This window comes from Diadema antillarum, unplaced genomic scaffold (assembly GCF_040938485.1).
Source record: "Diadema antillarum isolate AM-2024a unplaced genomic scaffold, OU_Dant_1.0 seq00000821_RagTag, whole genome shotgun sequence".
Classification (NCBI taxonomy): domain Eukaryota; kingdom Metazoa; phylum Echinodermata; class Echinoidea; order Diadematoida; family Diadematidae; genus Diadema; species Diadema antillarum.
In genome coordinates this window covers 855,156-870,071 of record NW_027271698.1, presented here as the reverse complement: position 1 = coordinate 870,071, position 14,916 = coordinate 855,156, and the positions used below count along the sequence as shown (strand labels likewise).

Here is a 14,916-nt window from a genome sequence, read left to right as displayed (position 1 = left end):
AGTATTGGTACACGTAGGCCTAAAATTACATGTATATGAAAGAAAAAGGGCGTTACAGAACAACAAACTCGAGTTATATAGGGTCAAAAATATGATACTTTTACTGCTTAACCGTGCGTGGGTGAAACAAAAAGTCACATAGAAATAATACGCGTTTAAATGTTCTCACCTTTTCATAAAAGAAATAACATGACGTTAATTAATGCCCGTTTTACGAATTCGAAAGGCACATGTGCAAATTTCATTGATCGAAAGGCTAAATTGAACGAACAACTTGCAATTTTGAATGACAGAATGTGCAGTGACGAGGATTTTCGCTAAGTTGAGTGAACCTTCTATCAAATGGATTGACAAAAGTGCGAAATTGGCCGGGAAAACCTATACTTAAATAAACAATTATGCTAACAAAAAAAAAAAGAAAAAGAAGATGATGAATGAAAACATAAATGAGAAAAAGAATAGATTGTATCCATATAAGACGGAAATTTAGTTTAAATCTTCTGAAATAACTGCAGTCGTGGGTTGAAGTGGCCACAATTAAGTACTAGTATTCATTCGTAGCGTGTGCATTATACATGTTTGTGTGTGTGTTAAGAGAAGAAGGAATGAATAGAGTGCGACCTCAGCAATGCGATGGGAGTGCGTGTGAACAACAACACAGAAGATGCCCCTGGCATTAAATTTTACATGGCAGTGTACAGGTGACTGCGTTATACACCAAGCGAGGGCCGGGGACTAGGAACGAAATTCCTTTTCTTTTCTTTTTTTTTTCATTCATATATGCTTGGAACGAAATTCTGATCCACTGGTCTTAAGTTTTTCTCCTGCTTATTGCATACTTGTCAGAGGCTCGCATTTCTCCTCTTAGATTGCATAACATAATACTTTCTTTCCTCTGAAGAAGCAGCAGACAACTTCGTTGCCATTGTTTACGGGGATAGGTACATGAGACTATGCCCCGTTGTTCACGTATGAAAATGATGGGACAGAAGGCAGCGAAGTGGCCAACCAAAGACGAAATTCGATCGTCTGCCCCCTTTTGAAATATAAGGGACCCCCCGTAGATCACCACCCCAATTTGGCTGTGATGACTCTATGAGGATGTTTGGATGTATGACTACTTCGTTACTGTACACAACACGTAAAACGGCGCCTTAGGGCTTGGTGGCCCTGGGTTTTTTCCCCTTATTTTTCTCTCTTCGTTTTAGTCCACTGTGCTTTATGTTCAACCCCTTAACATCCGTCGCATCACATCAATGCGAGGGGGCGTCGCCTCGTCTCATAACACCAAACCAATGCTCAGAAACGTCATAATCCAAAGAAACGTTTGAGGAAAGAGAGAGAGAAGGATAAAGACAGAGAGAGGAACCCGAACTGACCCCTATTCATCGGACTTCCGGCAGTCGTGAGGTATTGTCTAAAGCACTTGATGAATAGAGGCAGGGCATTTTCCTTTTTCATTTCCGACTTTTTTTTTCTCTCTTCTGTCTATTATTTTGTAATGTATTGCACACGGACTAAAATCACGCTGACTAAAATGTCTGCGTATTGGCGGTATGGATATATATGAGGCGGTAACCGCAGATCTCTCGCTCAACGGCGAAGTCACGGAGAGGTCTCCCGAAGCAGTCATTTTCAGGGTTTGACCTTGAGTTGGTTCTGATTTTGACTTGGCGCGGTGTAAGATTTTTCCTTCCCGCAGGGGGTATGGCAAAGGAAAAAAAAAGACAAGAAAGGGGGGAAATATCGAAAGAAAGAGAGAACTGTTGTTTATGTCGCATCGACTGCTTGCATGACTCGGGTAGATTTAGATATGGGGTACAAAATGATTTACTCGGCCCCTTAGTCCTACCACAGTATACCTTCAGTACAAAGGGCCAAATAATACGTGAGTAAGGCAATTTCAAAAGTTTAATTCAGCCAAACTTATGCTTTTCTTCCGTCTTGTCTAATTTCTTGTTTATCTCGAGGTCAATGCTGACGATTCTGATGAAACAATAAAAGAAAGCAGATTACCATCTTCTCGTTTTGCCTTTTATAACTGAAGTCATTTCCCCCTCCAAAGAGAACGCATCTATGTAATCATCCTAAAGTACCATGTCCATTACAAACTTTGGCGGTCATGACCCTTCATCCTATCGATTTTTCAGCAGTTCAAACAATAACATACATTGAACAGATTGTTGTCTGCCCAACGTTATCTTCCCTTGATTCACCTCACTCTATATTTTCACAGATCATCACTGTCGTTTCTTCTTTTTCATCTTTCACCCGTGCATACATGTCCCATAAAATTAACTTACTTACAGTATGTGCCATACAAAGACAGAAAGGTGTGCAACAACACGACACGGAGTATTGTGAGCAAAAAACCAAAGTACATGTCAATAATTATATTCGTCCATTGCTCTCCTCTTATTACTAAGCACATGCTGTGGCACTACTGCGTACGGTGGCCGTTCCAGGATCCAGGACCGGTTCAACCCCGTGTCGTCGGTCCCCAGGCAACCGCGTGTGTGGATTCACCGCTCTCCCGTAGTCTTTACCGGGATCCCCAAATATTTGAGGTTCTCATGGTTGTGTTCCCAATAAATATTTCTTCCGAGTACAGCGGCTGCAACTGTGCGGAGAATCTTTGTTTCATAATGATAGATGGTTCCTTGTTGGCTTCTACTCAGTCCAGGATGCTGTGACCGACTAAAACTGGCTTTGTTTTGTCATAATCGGCTAAAGGTAAGGGCTTAGCTTAGCCATCAGCTGGAATAAGGGAAGGTCGGTCGAAAACTCTTAAAGAGAAGTGTTTCAGAGTTCATGGTGTCGGTGAATGTTCGCTGGATTTGTGGGCACACTCTCGAAATTTTAGTTTACGCTAGCTAAAATGGAGGACAATGTTAAACACACTGAGTAAACCGACAGACTCCCATATCCCTCGCCATTTAAAGGTACAAATTGGGTGACACTACATTTGCTCCTGCGACAATTGCGCTGGTCTTATTTTCTCCAAGGACTTAGGGTTATAGGGCTTGGGATGTGATACGGTTTTAGGTTTAGTTCGATGTGAGGATTAGGATCAGAATAAAGGTTATGTTTTTTGGTAGAATTTATGTCTTTCTTTAGCGTGCAATATACACATATTTCATGGAAGCAACTGCCGTAGGAGCAAATGTCACGCAACCACAAATTCAGTTGCCATGTTTATGTCCTCTCTCTTTTTGAGACTTGCGCGTATATAGACACTTGGCGATATAATCAAAGTATCACTAAATCATTTGTGTTAGAAGTCGTATTTTAAGAGTGCTACAACTGCACTACTCTCGATTTATATTGTTACATCAAAGAATTTTGCCGGTATTTGCAGCTAATAGACTGAACTTCTTTTTTCCCCCCCAAAAAAAATACAAACGTCTTCCCCGTGAACACTTTGCAATTGTCTACGGTCCTCTTTGTTTTCACGTTTGTCGGGCTGGCTTATGAAACAAAATTAATGAAAACAAGAAAGAAAATCGCTATGCTACAGACGAGCGATCCTAGAATTACCATGACACAGTCCCGAGATTATACAAAGAGATAGGACGAGTTTCACTAGTGACAATGATTATATGGGACATAAGACTGTTGACAAATGTCGTCACGAAATGAACTAAACTCTGCTGCTATCGACTGTACTCTAGTTATCAACGGACATGAAGATATGACATTTTCTTGGGCTGTATGTAGGCCTACACGTATCTTTGCGTACGCGCGCGTGTGTGTACAGTGCGTCGATGATGAAGTGAACGAAGCTGAATGTTCTGCGAGCGCATCACACCTCTGCATATGGGATCCACTGAATGTCTGAATATATATATCCACCTATGGACATTGTAGATGGGTAAGTGCAAATTCCACATATTATTGTTCGAGTTATGATATCGGTATCACACTAATGTAACTTGGAAACTCTATATCTTTGGCATATAAATCGTGTCTTTATAGTTCCATTTATGTGGCATGGATTATTATCTTTTACGATTTTCGTAATTGATGTTACCCAGAAATGATGTCCCTTTAATATTCCAGGCCCGTATTTACTGTAGACCTATATCTTTGGTATCATGCACTCAGGCATTGCCGAAACGCTTTGTACTCGAGGGGACACAAGTGCGATTTTATTTGCTATGTACACACATTCAAACAGCTACAGTTTACTTTATTTAGTGACGAAATGGGGGTAGAGGGGTTTCTGCGTTCTCAGCTGCCCGTGATCGAGCCATGGTGTATGGGGGCAAACCATTGAGGGGGAGCGGCTGTGTCGGAAAACATGACTTAACCTTGCCATTGCAAACGTCTGCTCCAATTGACGAAGTGACCTTTATTCCTCTTTATCATGCTCTTTGCATTGCCTATTGCACCTAGAGCACATGCAGCTTCGACTTTTCATGTAGACATTTTAACCCGAAAAATTCACGTTCTATTTGAGGATTTGATTTTTAATGAGTATGTCATTAATTTTGGCACAATTTTCATACACGACATGCATGATTGTACATCGATTACTGCATATTGGTATCATCCAGGGAATGTCTCCTCTATTTAATATCTAACTAAGATAATGACATACAAATAGCGAGCATAAAAACTTCTTCCTTCCGCAGCGTGTAGCCACGACAGGCTGCAAGACAGTTAATGACGTCATTGACGGATCAAACTAGAGGATGACATCAAATTGAGCAATCATCAAAATCGAATACAGGTCTCATATCAAAGGCATGTCTAATGAAAGGGTATGTAACATAAATGTCTATTACTAAATAAGTCAGGTCCGCCAAATTTGGGAACAATATGTCTTCTCTCGGTTGATTTTTAAACGTGACATATCGTCGGGGATATAGTGTGTTAGGCCATGTCGGCAACAATAATATTGCTAGATGTTTTTTTCTTCTATTGATTTGTTTATCTATTTCACTTATTTATTAGCCATTGGCTGGGGCAAATTATCTCCGATATAGGATTTCATTTTTTCCCATTAGGTACAGAAAAATCATGTAAGCAATAAAAAATGAGGGGAAAAAAAAACCTACTGTGACTTTCAACAAATCAGCATCCATAACCAAGAAGACATGGTTTGGTTGTGTAGAGACTTTCTACATATTTTTTATTAATGCCAACAAGATTACGCGCAAAGTCAGCATCATGACCTTTAAAAAGGTCAATATTGTTTCGTTGTCAAGCAGAGAAATGACAAAAGTAGCGTAAAAAATAACAGAAAATGACTTACCTTCCCTACCAAGTCGCCCCTGCTGTTGATGCATAAATAATATTTTGACTTTACTCCTTGTATTAGCGTCTCATTGAAGTCTATCGTCTTGAATCTTATCAATGCTGTGAGGAAGAAGAAGAAGGAGAAGAAAAGAAGAAAACAATATTATTTCAAGAGCTGTCTGTATGATTTTAAAAAAATTTAATTACCAAAGTTTTATCAATCGATGAATTTCTAACCCCATGCAATTTTCACCATGTTTGTGTTTTGTCTGTAGATTTGCCTGTAGAAAGAATACGTACACTAAAATTAAAGCATTTTTGTGTGCCTATGTGTGATTGTCCTCTATTTTAATTTGTTTGTATGGCTGTCATTTCTAAGATAATTGCAAACCACCTAGGTTAATCACATGAAAATGTTCTGCTGATAAAGATGTTTTGTTTCTTTCAAAGGCATATGGGAGACCGAACACACTTACGACTGTGAAAAGAAATGAAAAGGAAAAATAAAGGCACATTTTCTCTTAACCATATCTTTATGTCGATGTACTAAATCTCAAATTAATAGGAGTCGATCTTTGCGCTTTATTGTATGTCTACATCTGAATGAGCAGAAATATGTTCTTTCTCCTTCCAAAAGCTCCCCCCTCTCTCTCCCTCCCCTTTCTCTTTCTTTCACCATTGTTTCCTTCACTTTTATATCTCTTGTCACCCTCAAGACTTCATTCTTCACCGGCTCCCGCCATCTCCATAGTATTTAAGCACTAACCACATCAGACATCACCGGCCCTGCTTCTCCCTACTTCCCCGAGGTGTCAACTTCCAAAGTTGACAGACCCTTTTCCACAGCACCCATATGCGCTTAACCCCCTCCTGTCTCCATGACAACGTAACCCCACCATCATCCTCATCCTCATATAGTCGTCGAGTCCCATGGTGACTCACGCCGCACTTTTTGGCGGCCACACGATCAAGACGTGTTTCCTCTGCCCCCTTCTCCGGCTGATGTTTGCCCTTAATTCATGGAGGATCGTCTAACTCGTGTCATCCAATCGCCTAATTAATTTAATCAACACCACCCGACAGTTTGTTAAGTTTCAAATTCAATCATCTCCGCCGTGTATACCACGCGTATGTTTCAACGATTATACACCAAGGAGCAGTTCCCCGGGTATAAAACTTTGCAGAAAGGATTTCCTCCCCCCTCCCACCATTTATTCTCCTTCCTCTGGCACGAGAAAAGAAGAAAGGGTTTTCTTCCTCTTTAAAGACCTGACAGGAGCCCCAGTACTTAGAGCCAATATACTTCGAATCTTTAGCCATCAAACTAATTCTCTCCCAATAGCTTGGGGATGGAATTTCACTGGCTTTTGTGGCGATATCGTGACTTAGTTGCAAAGTGGCCGGTTCTGATGGAGAATAATTCTCACTAGCCGCAGGTCATTTACACAGGCCAGTCACTTCTTAGTTCAAAGGCGAAATGAGAACAAATTCCACACACAGTCATTTCTTAACGACAATCTCTAAACGCTTGTTCAAATTGCCCAGTTTTCCCCCTCTCTCTTCTCCCCCTCGGAGAAGCAGAGGTTCACCCAAGTTCGAATGAGTGCCACAGCAATTCTTCACTGCCAACCGACTGTCCTGTTGGTGTTCATAGCCAACCTAGAAGTCTCTTCCTGATTGCACCTTGTATACAAGGAATTTTGTTAATGTCACTTACACTTTTTTCTCTTTGCGATTCAAGGTGCCGTATATTATTCGCGTTCTGGCGTCATCTTACAATAAAGTAACGATTCTCTATGCATTTTGATAGCAGTAAGGCCCCATTGTGAAATCGCCAAGTTAGTGTTTAGCTCTTTTTTTTTCGTAGGTTCTCGGTAACAGGTAACGAAACGTGGCGTGAGTAGCTTTGTTGCCGGGACATAACGCTGTCGTATAAGATGTGATACTGGACTGATGAGGTGTGATATTATCATCCGTTATTCTCACTCCCACATTCTTTTTGGAGAATCGTGTAATCGCTGTTTAAAAATGGATGTAGCCAGACTCTATCAAAGTAATTCAGCCTAGTCTATTTTGGGCTAATGTTCGAAAAACTCATAAGTCATTGCGAATCTATGAACAAAAACTCTTGTATTTCTACTGGCGTGGTTAAAATTCCAGAATCACAATACATGTTGCATATCAGCTGATGAATTCCAACTATGGGGAAATTCGTATAAACACGATTAATATGTCATGAAGATATTTCTATTCAGTGCAGAAAGAGAGAGAGAGAAAGAGAGAGATGGCGGGGGAGGGGAGCTTATCTTGGCTTCATGAAGAACTTACTAGCGTGGACCCGCAGTTCGTTGCCGGGTCTCTATCCGACATGACACTCACGCAAGAAATCACAATTTCATGAACCAATGAGAAAGAATAAAAAGCAAATAAGGAGGGGAAAAAATCCTCATATGTTTTGATTGATTTCATGCCCAATATAACCGAACAAACATCATTTAGAGCTCGCTTTCAAGCCGAAGCTCTTCTAACAACTCAGCGCCCTATCCGCCGCGGTGGGAAGAACTCGACAGCGGAAGAAGCAAGTGGAGTTTTCGACACCTCGCCGACAAAAGCGCGCCCGTCCGAGGTGGGGTTAAACCATAACAGGTCTCCTTAGCGATTGTCCCCTTCGTGTAGACCAGACCTTGGAGCGTGAGGTACAAGCCGCTACACCCGAACCTCGCTTTGTTGGTAATTATTTTAACAAGTGGCTTAAAAACAGGGCTCAGAGAACTTACCTAGTTGGCCGCTCTCCCTCTGTTTAGTTCATTTTTTCTCTTTTCCCCATTTGCTCTTCATTGTGCTTGAATTTCGTACCTCCGTTTTATTCTTTTTTTCCAAGACTGAAGGGCTGTATATACATATTCTTGAAAAACACCAGATACACTCTGTTCTCATAAAAACATTGTTATTTACTATTTAGCTCGTATAGACTTACTGGGAGAAGTTAAAGTTACGATTTGTCATAGTACATGTAGTAAGAGACGCTTATTAATAATGACCCCCTCACTTGCATCTATCGTTATTACAAGCTATGGTTTGTGCAACTCGCAGCACAAGACTGCTTCATGGCCCTATTATATCGGTCGGTTGTGTGCTTAAATTGCCTCGAAGAAGTCCGCTAATTGTTCCCCCCCCCCCTCCTAAAATGGTACTGGTGGTTGCAGTTCCAGTCTGTGGGAGGATCTACGTCCCTGCAGGTATTTGTTCTATGGTGAGACACGATTAAGCATCATCACTGCCCTCGAGGACTTTGAATCTTTTCGAAACACTGAAAATCCTCCAGGAAGACTGGTTACTGATGACCACAGCTCTCTGTATACGGCGGAGAGCTGTAAGCACTCCCTGCCTGTAGACGACCAAACGGTTTCGGTATATCTTGGAGTGAATATACATGTATATATTTAATAACTACGCGAGTCTTAATTAGGCTCAAAAACTTCATTAGGTTTCTACACGTGACTCTTAAAACACGATTGCATTGATTAAATTTCTAAGTACAGAGACGACAAAGGAGGGTACAGGTGGTAGTTGAAAATAATGAGGGGATGAAAATAGGATCTGAGAATAAGGATCAAGTATATTTGAGTATGTGTAAGATATTGCGCAAAAGGTGCAGAGGGAGCAACTGAACAGCAAAAAAGTATGATAACGAAGAAGATGAAGATGAATTCAAGTTCTCAAGTTCTCTGTTGGGTTGGAGCCAAGAATTTGCGGCGGGAATTGGAGTAATCATTGATTAACACCATAACTGATATTTTCATTACTCGCGACGCTGATACACGGATGTATCACGGACTCCTTCCGCAAGCTATGCACTCGGGGACATGGCCAAGAATCATGGCTAGACGACCGGTATTAAAGGTCGTGATTCTCTGCTCTAAACCCGCCAAATTTCCAAGAAATTTCGCGGCGATTGACATCAAGACAAAAAGGGTCAAAGTTTATTTCGAACTTATATTCGGCTGCTAGATTCATACCGGGAAAGGGTGCGGGTAGAAACAGTTATTAAATTCCTGTCCGTTTATTGGAATAGTTAAACGTTTTCTGTTTGACTTATATAGTATTAAGTACAGAATTTTCATGTGGAAGACAATCTGCTACACTTTAGATAGAAAACGTTCATTGGATGATATTATTAGGTCGAGATGCATCAGTACTATTGCAGTGACGGGGCATTAATCTGCACATTACTTGAATATGGGGTTCTGAAGCAAATGATTTTCACACAACAGTAGATATATAATGTACTCTTAAATGAATCCCACAAGGATTGGAACAATCATCCCTCAGCATTCTATTCCTGATCGGTTACTAGCCATCCCCTTTAATGTTCATTGGATGATATTATTAGGTCGAGATGCATCATACTATTGCGTGAACTCCAGGGGGTGTCTAGATATATGGCTCCGCTACCTTTAAAACGAGACTTCTTCCCACTCTTCGACACCACCACCACAAACATCGAGTGTAAAAACAACCGCCAAGTCCCTCTACGACAGTGATACAGACAAGGCGACGAATTGAGTTGGACGGAGGATCCATTCGAGATGAAGAGAGGGGGAGGGGGATGGAGTGGAGTGGGGAAGAGAAAATAAGAGGGAGAGAGAGAAAGGCAAAGAGAGCCGGAGGGAGATTTGTTTACATTACGTAATCTATCGTGACCCGAAACAAGGACACCTATCATCTGGTGATTTACGCCTCGCCGTTATCAAGTGCGGCGCGTGGCGCTGGGCAAGACATTAACCCCAAATTATCACTCACGAGAGCATTTCTGAGCGTGATCGCAAGAGAATAACTGCAGCGATTAGTCTCGCACCAAGGACCAGGCATTGCACGAGGTTGTAAGTGGGCCATGACAAGTATTCAAGAGGAACATTCCTATGTACTAGCTTGTATTTGACCGTGATTCTGCCCCTTGTTAGATCTCTAGGGGGGACTTTCTAGGCTGGTGTCTGCTGTAACTACCGATATGGGAGTCATCAAACATCTTTAAAGTCATGCAATTGTTTGGAAACATAGGCTAATAAACAGTTGAAATGGGGTGGGACAAGATTGGGTCACCCCTGGCAACGGCATACGCTTGTGTTCAGACTCATAAGTAGGTCCATACAACCGCTTTCGACATGCATCCTCAAATCTCATGCTCCACAGACCTTGACCATGATTTCAAACAAAACAAAATGAACAGAACAAAACTACACAAAACAAAAACAATATGGTACGCCACCGAAATCAACTGGAGTGTGAAGAATGGGGATGTACAACAGGACAATCACTCCCTGGACAGTTTCTGTAGAGCAATTTACTCACAACCAATCATTCCCAGTGGTGACTGTCCCATATATCTGAAAAGACATTCAGGAACCTGTGCGGGGTAGTCGTCCAGGGGCGAGTGTCCCTAATCTATGAACCCTTATCTGTCCCTTAGCATGTCCCATATCTATGTTACGCTTTTCTTTACTGAATATCATATCTCCCAGTTTTAGGTACGATAAAACACACACGCACTCACACACAAAAGCTCCCATTAAAACAAGGAACAACTATCATATAAAATCAGGGAATTTTCATCAATAAGAACCAACTATTTTACCGAATGTGACCACTGTAAAGCCACTCAACGTGTAACTTTCTTGTTTTGGCACAGGCGCGAGGATTGGGGGATGGTTAGTGGAATTAGATCAAAACAGAGATCATCAAATCGCAAAAAAGGATATTAATTTACATAAAAAATAATGAACGATCTGTCTTGAATACGCTCAGAGGTTCGACTCATCATTTCTTATGGGATGTGTAGTCTGTAAACAATCTTGATAATCTCGAGAAAATGTAAAATTACTAATACTCAACGATAAGAGTCGTGAGAGCAATGCGACTACTCTGACGTGGTGATTTAGTAAGAGCATTTAACGACAAAACAAGAGTCAGAATTTGTAATAGTCAGTTAAAGGTCCTGTTTACCTTTGGGAGCAGTGATTTAAAAATTTGCAAGATATCACATTTGATGCATATGTGTAGGTCTGTTGTTTCACAAAACAACCTATACCATAATAAAAAAGATTGCAATAAAGTCTAAAATATAAGGAGATATCACTATTTTTCTCAATAAACCATAACTGTAGACGGTTTAGTCTGGAAACATTTTTATTATAACTGTTGTTCACATTTTGTGTATTTAACAATACTTAACATCGATTATAAAGATTCACATTTTTACAGTGGCTGTTTCTATCCCTGACTCACATTTTAGAACGACATGTTAAAGCACTAATGCTGGGTCTTTGTTTCATATGCAAGTGGTAAATTATGCCTTTAATGTTGGTTAGCTGCTTTTGTTTTACTTCGGTTCTGCAACTTAAAATTTTCTTTTCAGTCCATATCTCCTCCTTAAAGATATCCCTACACCGTATACTGAGACATCGACAGGCTGAGCCTCCTACCCCTACGAGTAGATCATACAGGTGAAGCACCTATGCAATCGACCCCTCGTGCTCTGTCGCTCCAGGACAGAGGGGCACAAAACTGATATCTTTTCTGGGAGGAATAAAATTCTTTAAAGTAAACTGTTGTCGCGCTAATGGGCACCTGCCAACGGAAGGAAGCGGTGAGTGCTGATGGGTATCTTCCCTCACCTGGGAGTCATACCAAGCAGCATTCTAAGGGTTAAGGTGAACGGTAATTAGCAATTTCTCATTCAGCCCTCGACAGACAAGATGCAAAGAATGACCCAACTTTCGATCGCTGCAGCGAGGAACATAGTATTTCGCCTTCCTAGAGAAATTAAGATGAACCAGATTACAAAAATACAGTCACGTACTATCAATGTTGCTGATCGCTCATTCCTAAAATTGAATTAGGGGTTTCCCTCACTTGGTTTCGCAAGTGAAGTGCGTGATCTTCACACGCACACCGATTCGTCATCTTACAGTAATATAATATTAATATTTTCTTAATAGAAGCACACCTTGCAAAGTGGTAGATGTAAGCCAATTACTTTGGGCATTAATCACCTTTTCTGCGATATAAATAAGCACCAAACCCCTCCCGCTTCTGATAAGAATAACTTCTTGTTTCATAGAGGAAGCGCAATGGATGGAAAATGAAAAAAAAAATAGCGTAACAATCGCGTCGTGCGATTTCTGCCTTTCTAATAGCCAGAGCAATGTATGAGCCAAGATTCCACCCGCCCCTGGACGAAATCAAAATCCGTGGAGAGGGCGTGTACTTTTATGGCTCGTTGGAGCAAGTAACAATCTTGTGAAAATCTCGTCTCTACTCCAGATCTCATCCCCCCCCCCCCATCCCTCTCTCTCCGCAGAAACTCATCTCTTTCTTGTTTCTCCATAGACTCATGCGCGCTTCCTCCTATAGCCGAGCCCCTTCCTGAGGTGGAGAAGCTGACACTGCGAAGATCTCTTCGAGACTGGCTTGTTCTGAAATAGCACCAGGAGAAAACCACACTTCCATCGAGGCCCCTGGATTCTGGCCCACGCTCCATTCTCTACAAAGCTCAGTAATACAGGTGTAACAAGGGTCTATACAGGTTTCACTGCATGGATAGGCCTACAACTTAGATCGGGCAATACGGATGCGACAAAGCTGATGAATATTGCACCCATTTAGAGGAATACGGAATAGCACGATGAAATGTGTCATGTTATCGATACGCTCTTTGCAGAAAGCAGGAGCGTAAAATCTGTAACTCCGAAATGTGACAAATTATTGGGTTTTTTTTAAGATGGCTGGAATATATTAATTTCCAAGCTTTTACGCTCCGAAATTATGTTAGTAATGAACATGTGGTAAAGATAGAGCATTGTGCATGAACACGGTATACACATAAAGTGACGTATCCTTCGCTTATGCTGTTCACACTTATGGCCTTTTGTACATTGCATAGTAGAATACATGTGCAATAACGGTTTCTCATGTGACATCAGAATTCACTATCCATTTACTTCAGTCCGGTAACATTCTTTAAACGTGAGACGACTGTGGGACTCGTCGAACTCAAGCTACGAACGATTATAGATAATCAATGTACACGAAACGTTGCAAGCTGGTCATGCTGGTGTCTATACTCTATACATGGACGTCTCAGGAACATACGTACTGCGAGGCGTTTTTGAGCTCCAGCCAACTTTATAACCGCAACATTCCACTCACGAACCAGAATACGATGGAGAAGCAAAAGAAAAAAATTGCCCGAATCCTCAATTACAGGTCCACTCGGTTGCTGCTGGAGTTCAACAATTTTGAGATCGTGAGAGGAAGAAGTTCAAACACTCATCGTCACTTCACCATCATCAGTATTCTACAGTCATTCCGCCATGAGCGCGCTACAATAGAACGGACCAACTCTTCTACGCCAACGTACTTTGTCCCCGCTCTGTCAGCATACCGAAGACTCCTTCAACACGTCGAGTTCAAAGGTACAGGTTTAGGGGCCTTTCTTCGAAAATGTTTGTCACCTCTGTGTTTCTCCACCAAAATTCCCTCCCCCTCCCCCTCTCCCCTAATCTCTTCCCCAAGTTTCTAGACTCTCTGGTATTGTCAAGTTTCCCTGGACCCTGTTTCATAAAGCTGTTCGTAAAGTTACGAACAACTTACGAGCGGCTGGTGATCAGTTCTGATGTGCTATAATCATCAGAATTTCCATAATTCAGCACAAGAACTGATCACCAGTCGCTCGCAAATTGTTCGTAACTTTACGAACAGCTTTATGAAACACCCCCTGGTCTCTAAATGTTGTCAATCTTCCAATGAACGCATTAACTCCTCACACATTTGATATCTATTGTGTGTGTGTGTGCGCGCGCGCGCGCGCGTGTGTGTGTATGTGTGTGATGTAGCTCCTTATTTTCTTCAACGGTCAAAGGGCAATTAAACGATCATAAAATCTCTGCGTTTTCCATGTGCTGACGAAAAATACATTGTTGACATTATAACATGGCTACAATCCCTACAGGCAAGGGAATAAATTGCGTAAGCAGGGAAGTGGAAGAGACTCCCTGGTGTAAGGGAGGTTACTGTAGTTGCACTGAGAATTAAAGTAAAATGAATTGCTTAATGATATTCCAGCGTCATCTGTAACTGAAACTTACAGAGAAAATACCCGAAACGGTGTACCCGTAATTCCTTGCCATACAAAGATCACGTCGGATGTGAATCCCGCCTGCATTAACATCATCTTAAGTAGATATAACGTCAGATGGGTTTACAGCACGTGATTTCTTTATACTGTCGTCACCTAGGCTGTAGTGGTAGAAGTACGGTGCTACTGATCCGTCTTCATCACCTTCTTCTTCATCATCGTCGTCACTATCACGTGCCAACCAACTGCTTTATACCATAGACCATCTGATATCATTTGTAGCGAACAGTTCAACATCTTCGTCTGATTTCAAACGCCAATGTCTAGATATTAGGCCTACATCCATGACTCACGAAAAAAGAAAGGAACAGAATTGCGAAGTCGCAATCAAATTTGCTGACCAAAATACTTATACCAGCAAACTCTCCAAGATTTTAAAGCAGCCGACAGCAGGATCTAAACGTGTGCATGACTCACTTTCCTAATGCATTTTTACACTCTCTTTACTTGCTACAGGTCTTTACTGAAAATTAGGAACC

The 14,916-nt window shown here is 41.4% G+C and overlaps 1 protein-coding gene across 3 annotated transcripts in view; it reads right to left on the bottom strand.

The window, feature by feature from the left end:
- LOC139739863 (fibroblast growth factor 8b-like) overlaps positions 1–14,916 on the bottom strand; it is a 72,384-nt gene that overhangs the window by 6,703 nt on the left and 50,765 nt on the right. For all 3 annotated transcript variants that reach the window (XM_071650467.1, XM_071650466.1, XM_071650465.1), the window contains exon 4: positions 5,258–5,361. In XM_071650467.1, the coding sequence (XP_071506568.1) occupies positions 5,258–5,361 (104 nt within the window). The remainder of the gene's footprint in view (positions 1–5,257; positions 5,362–14,916) is intronic.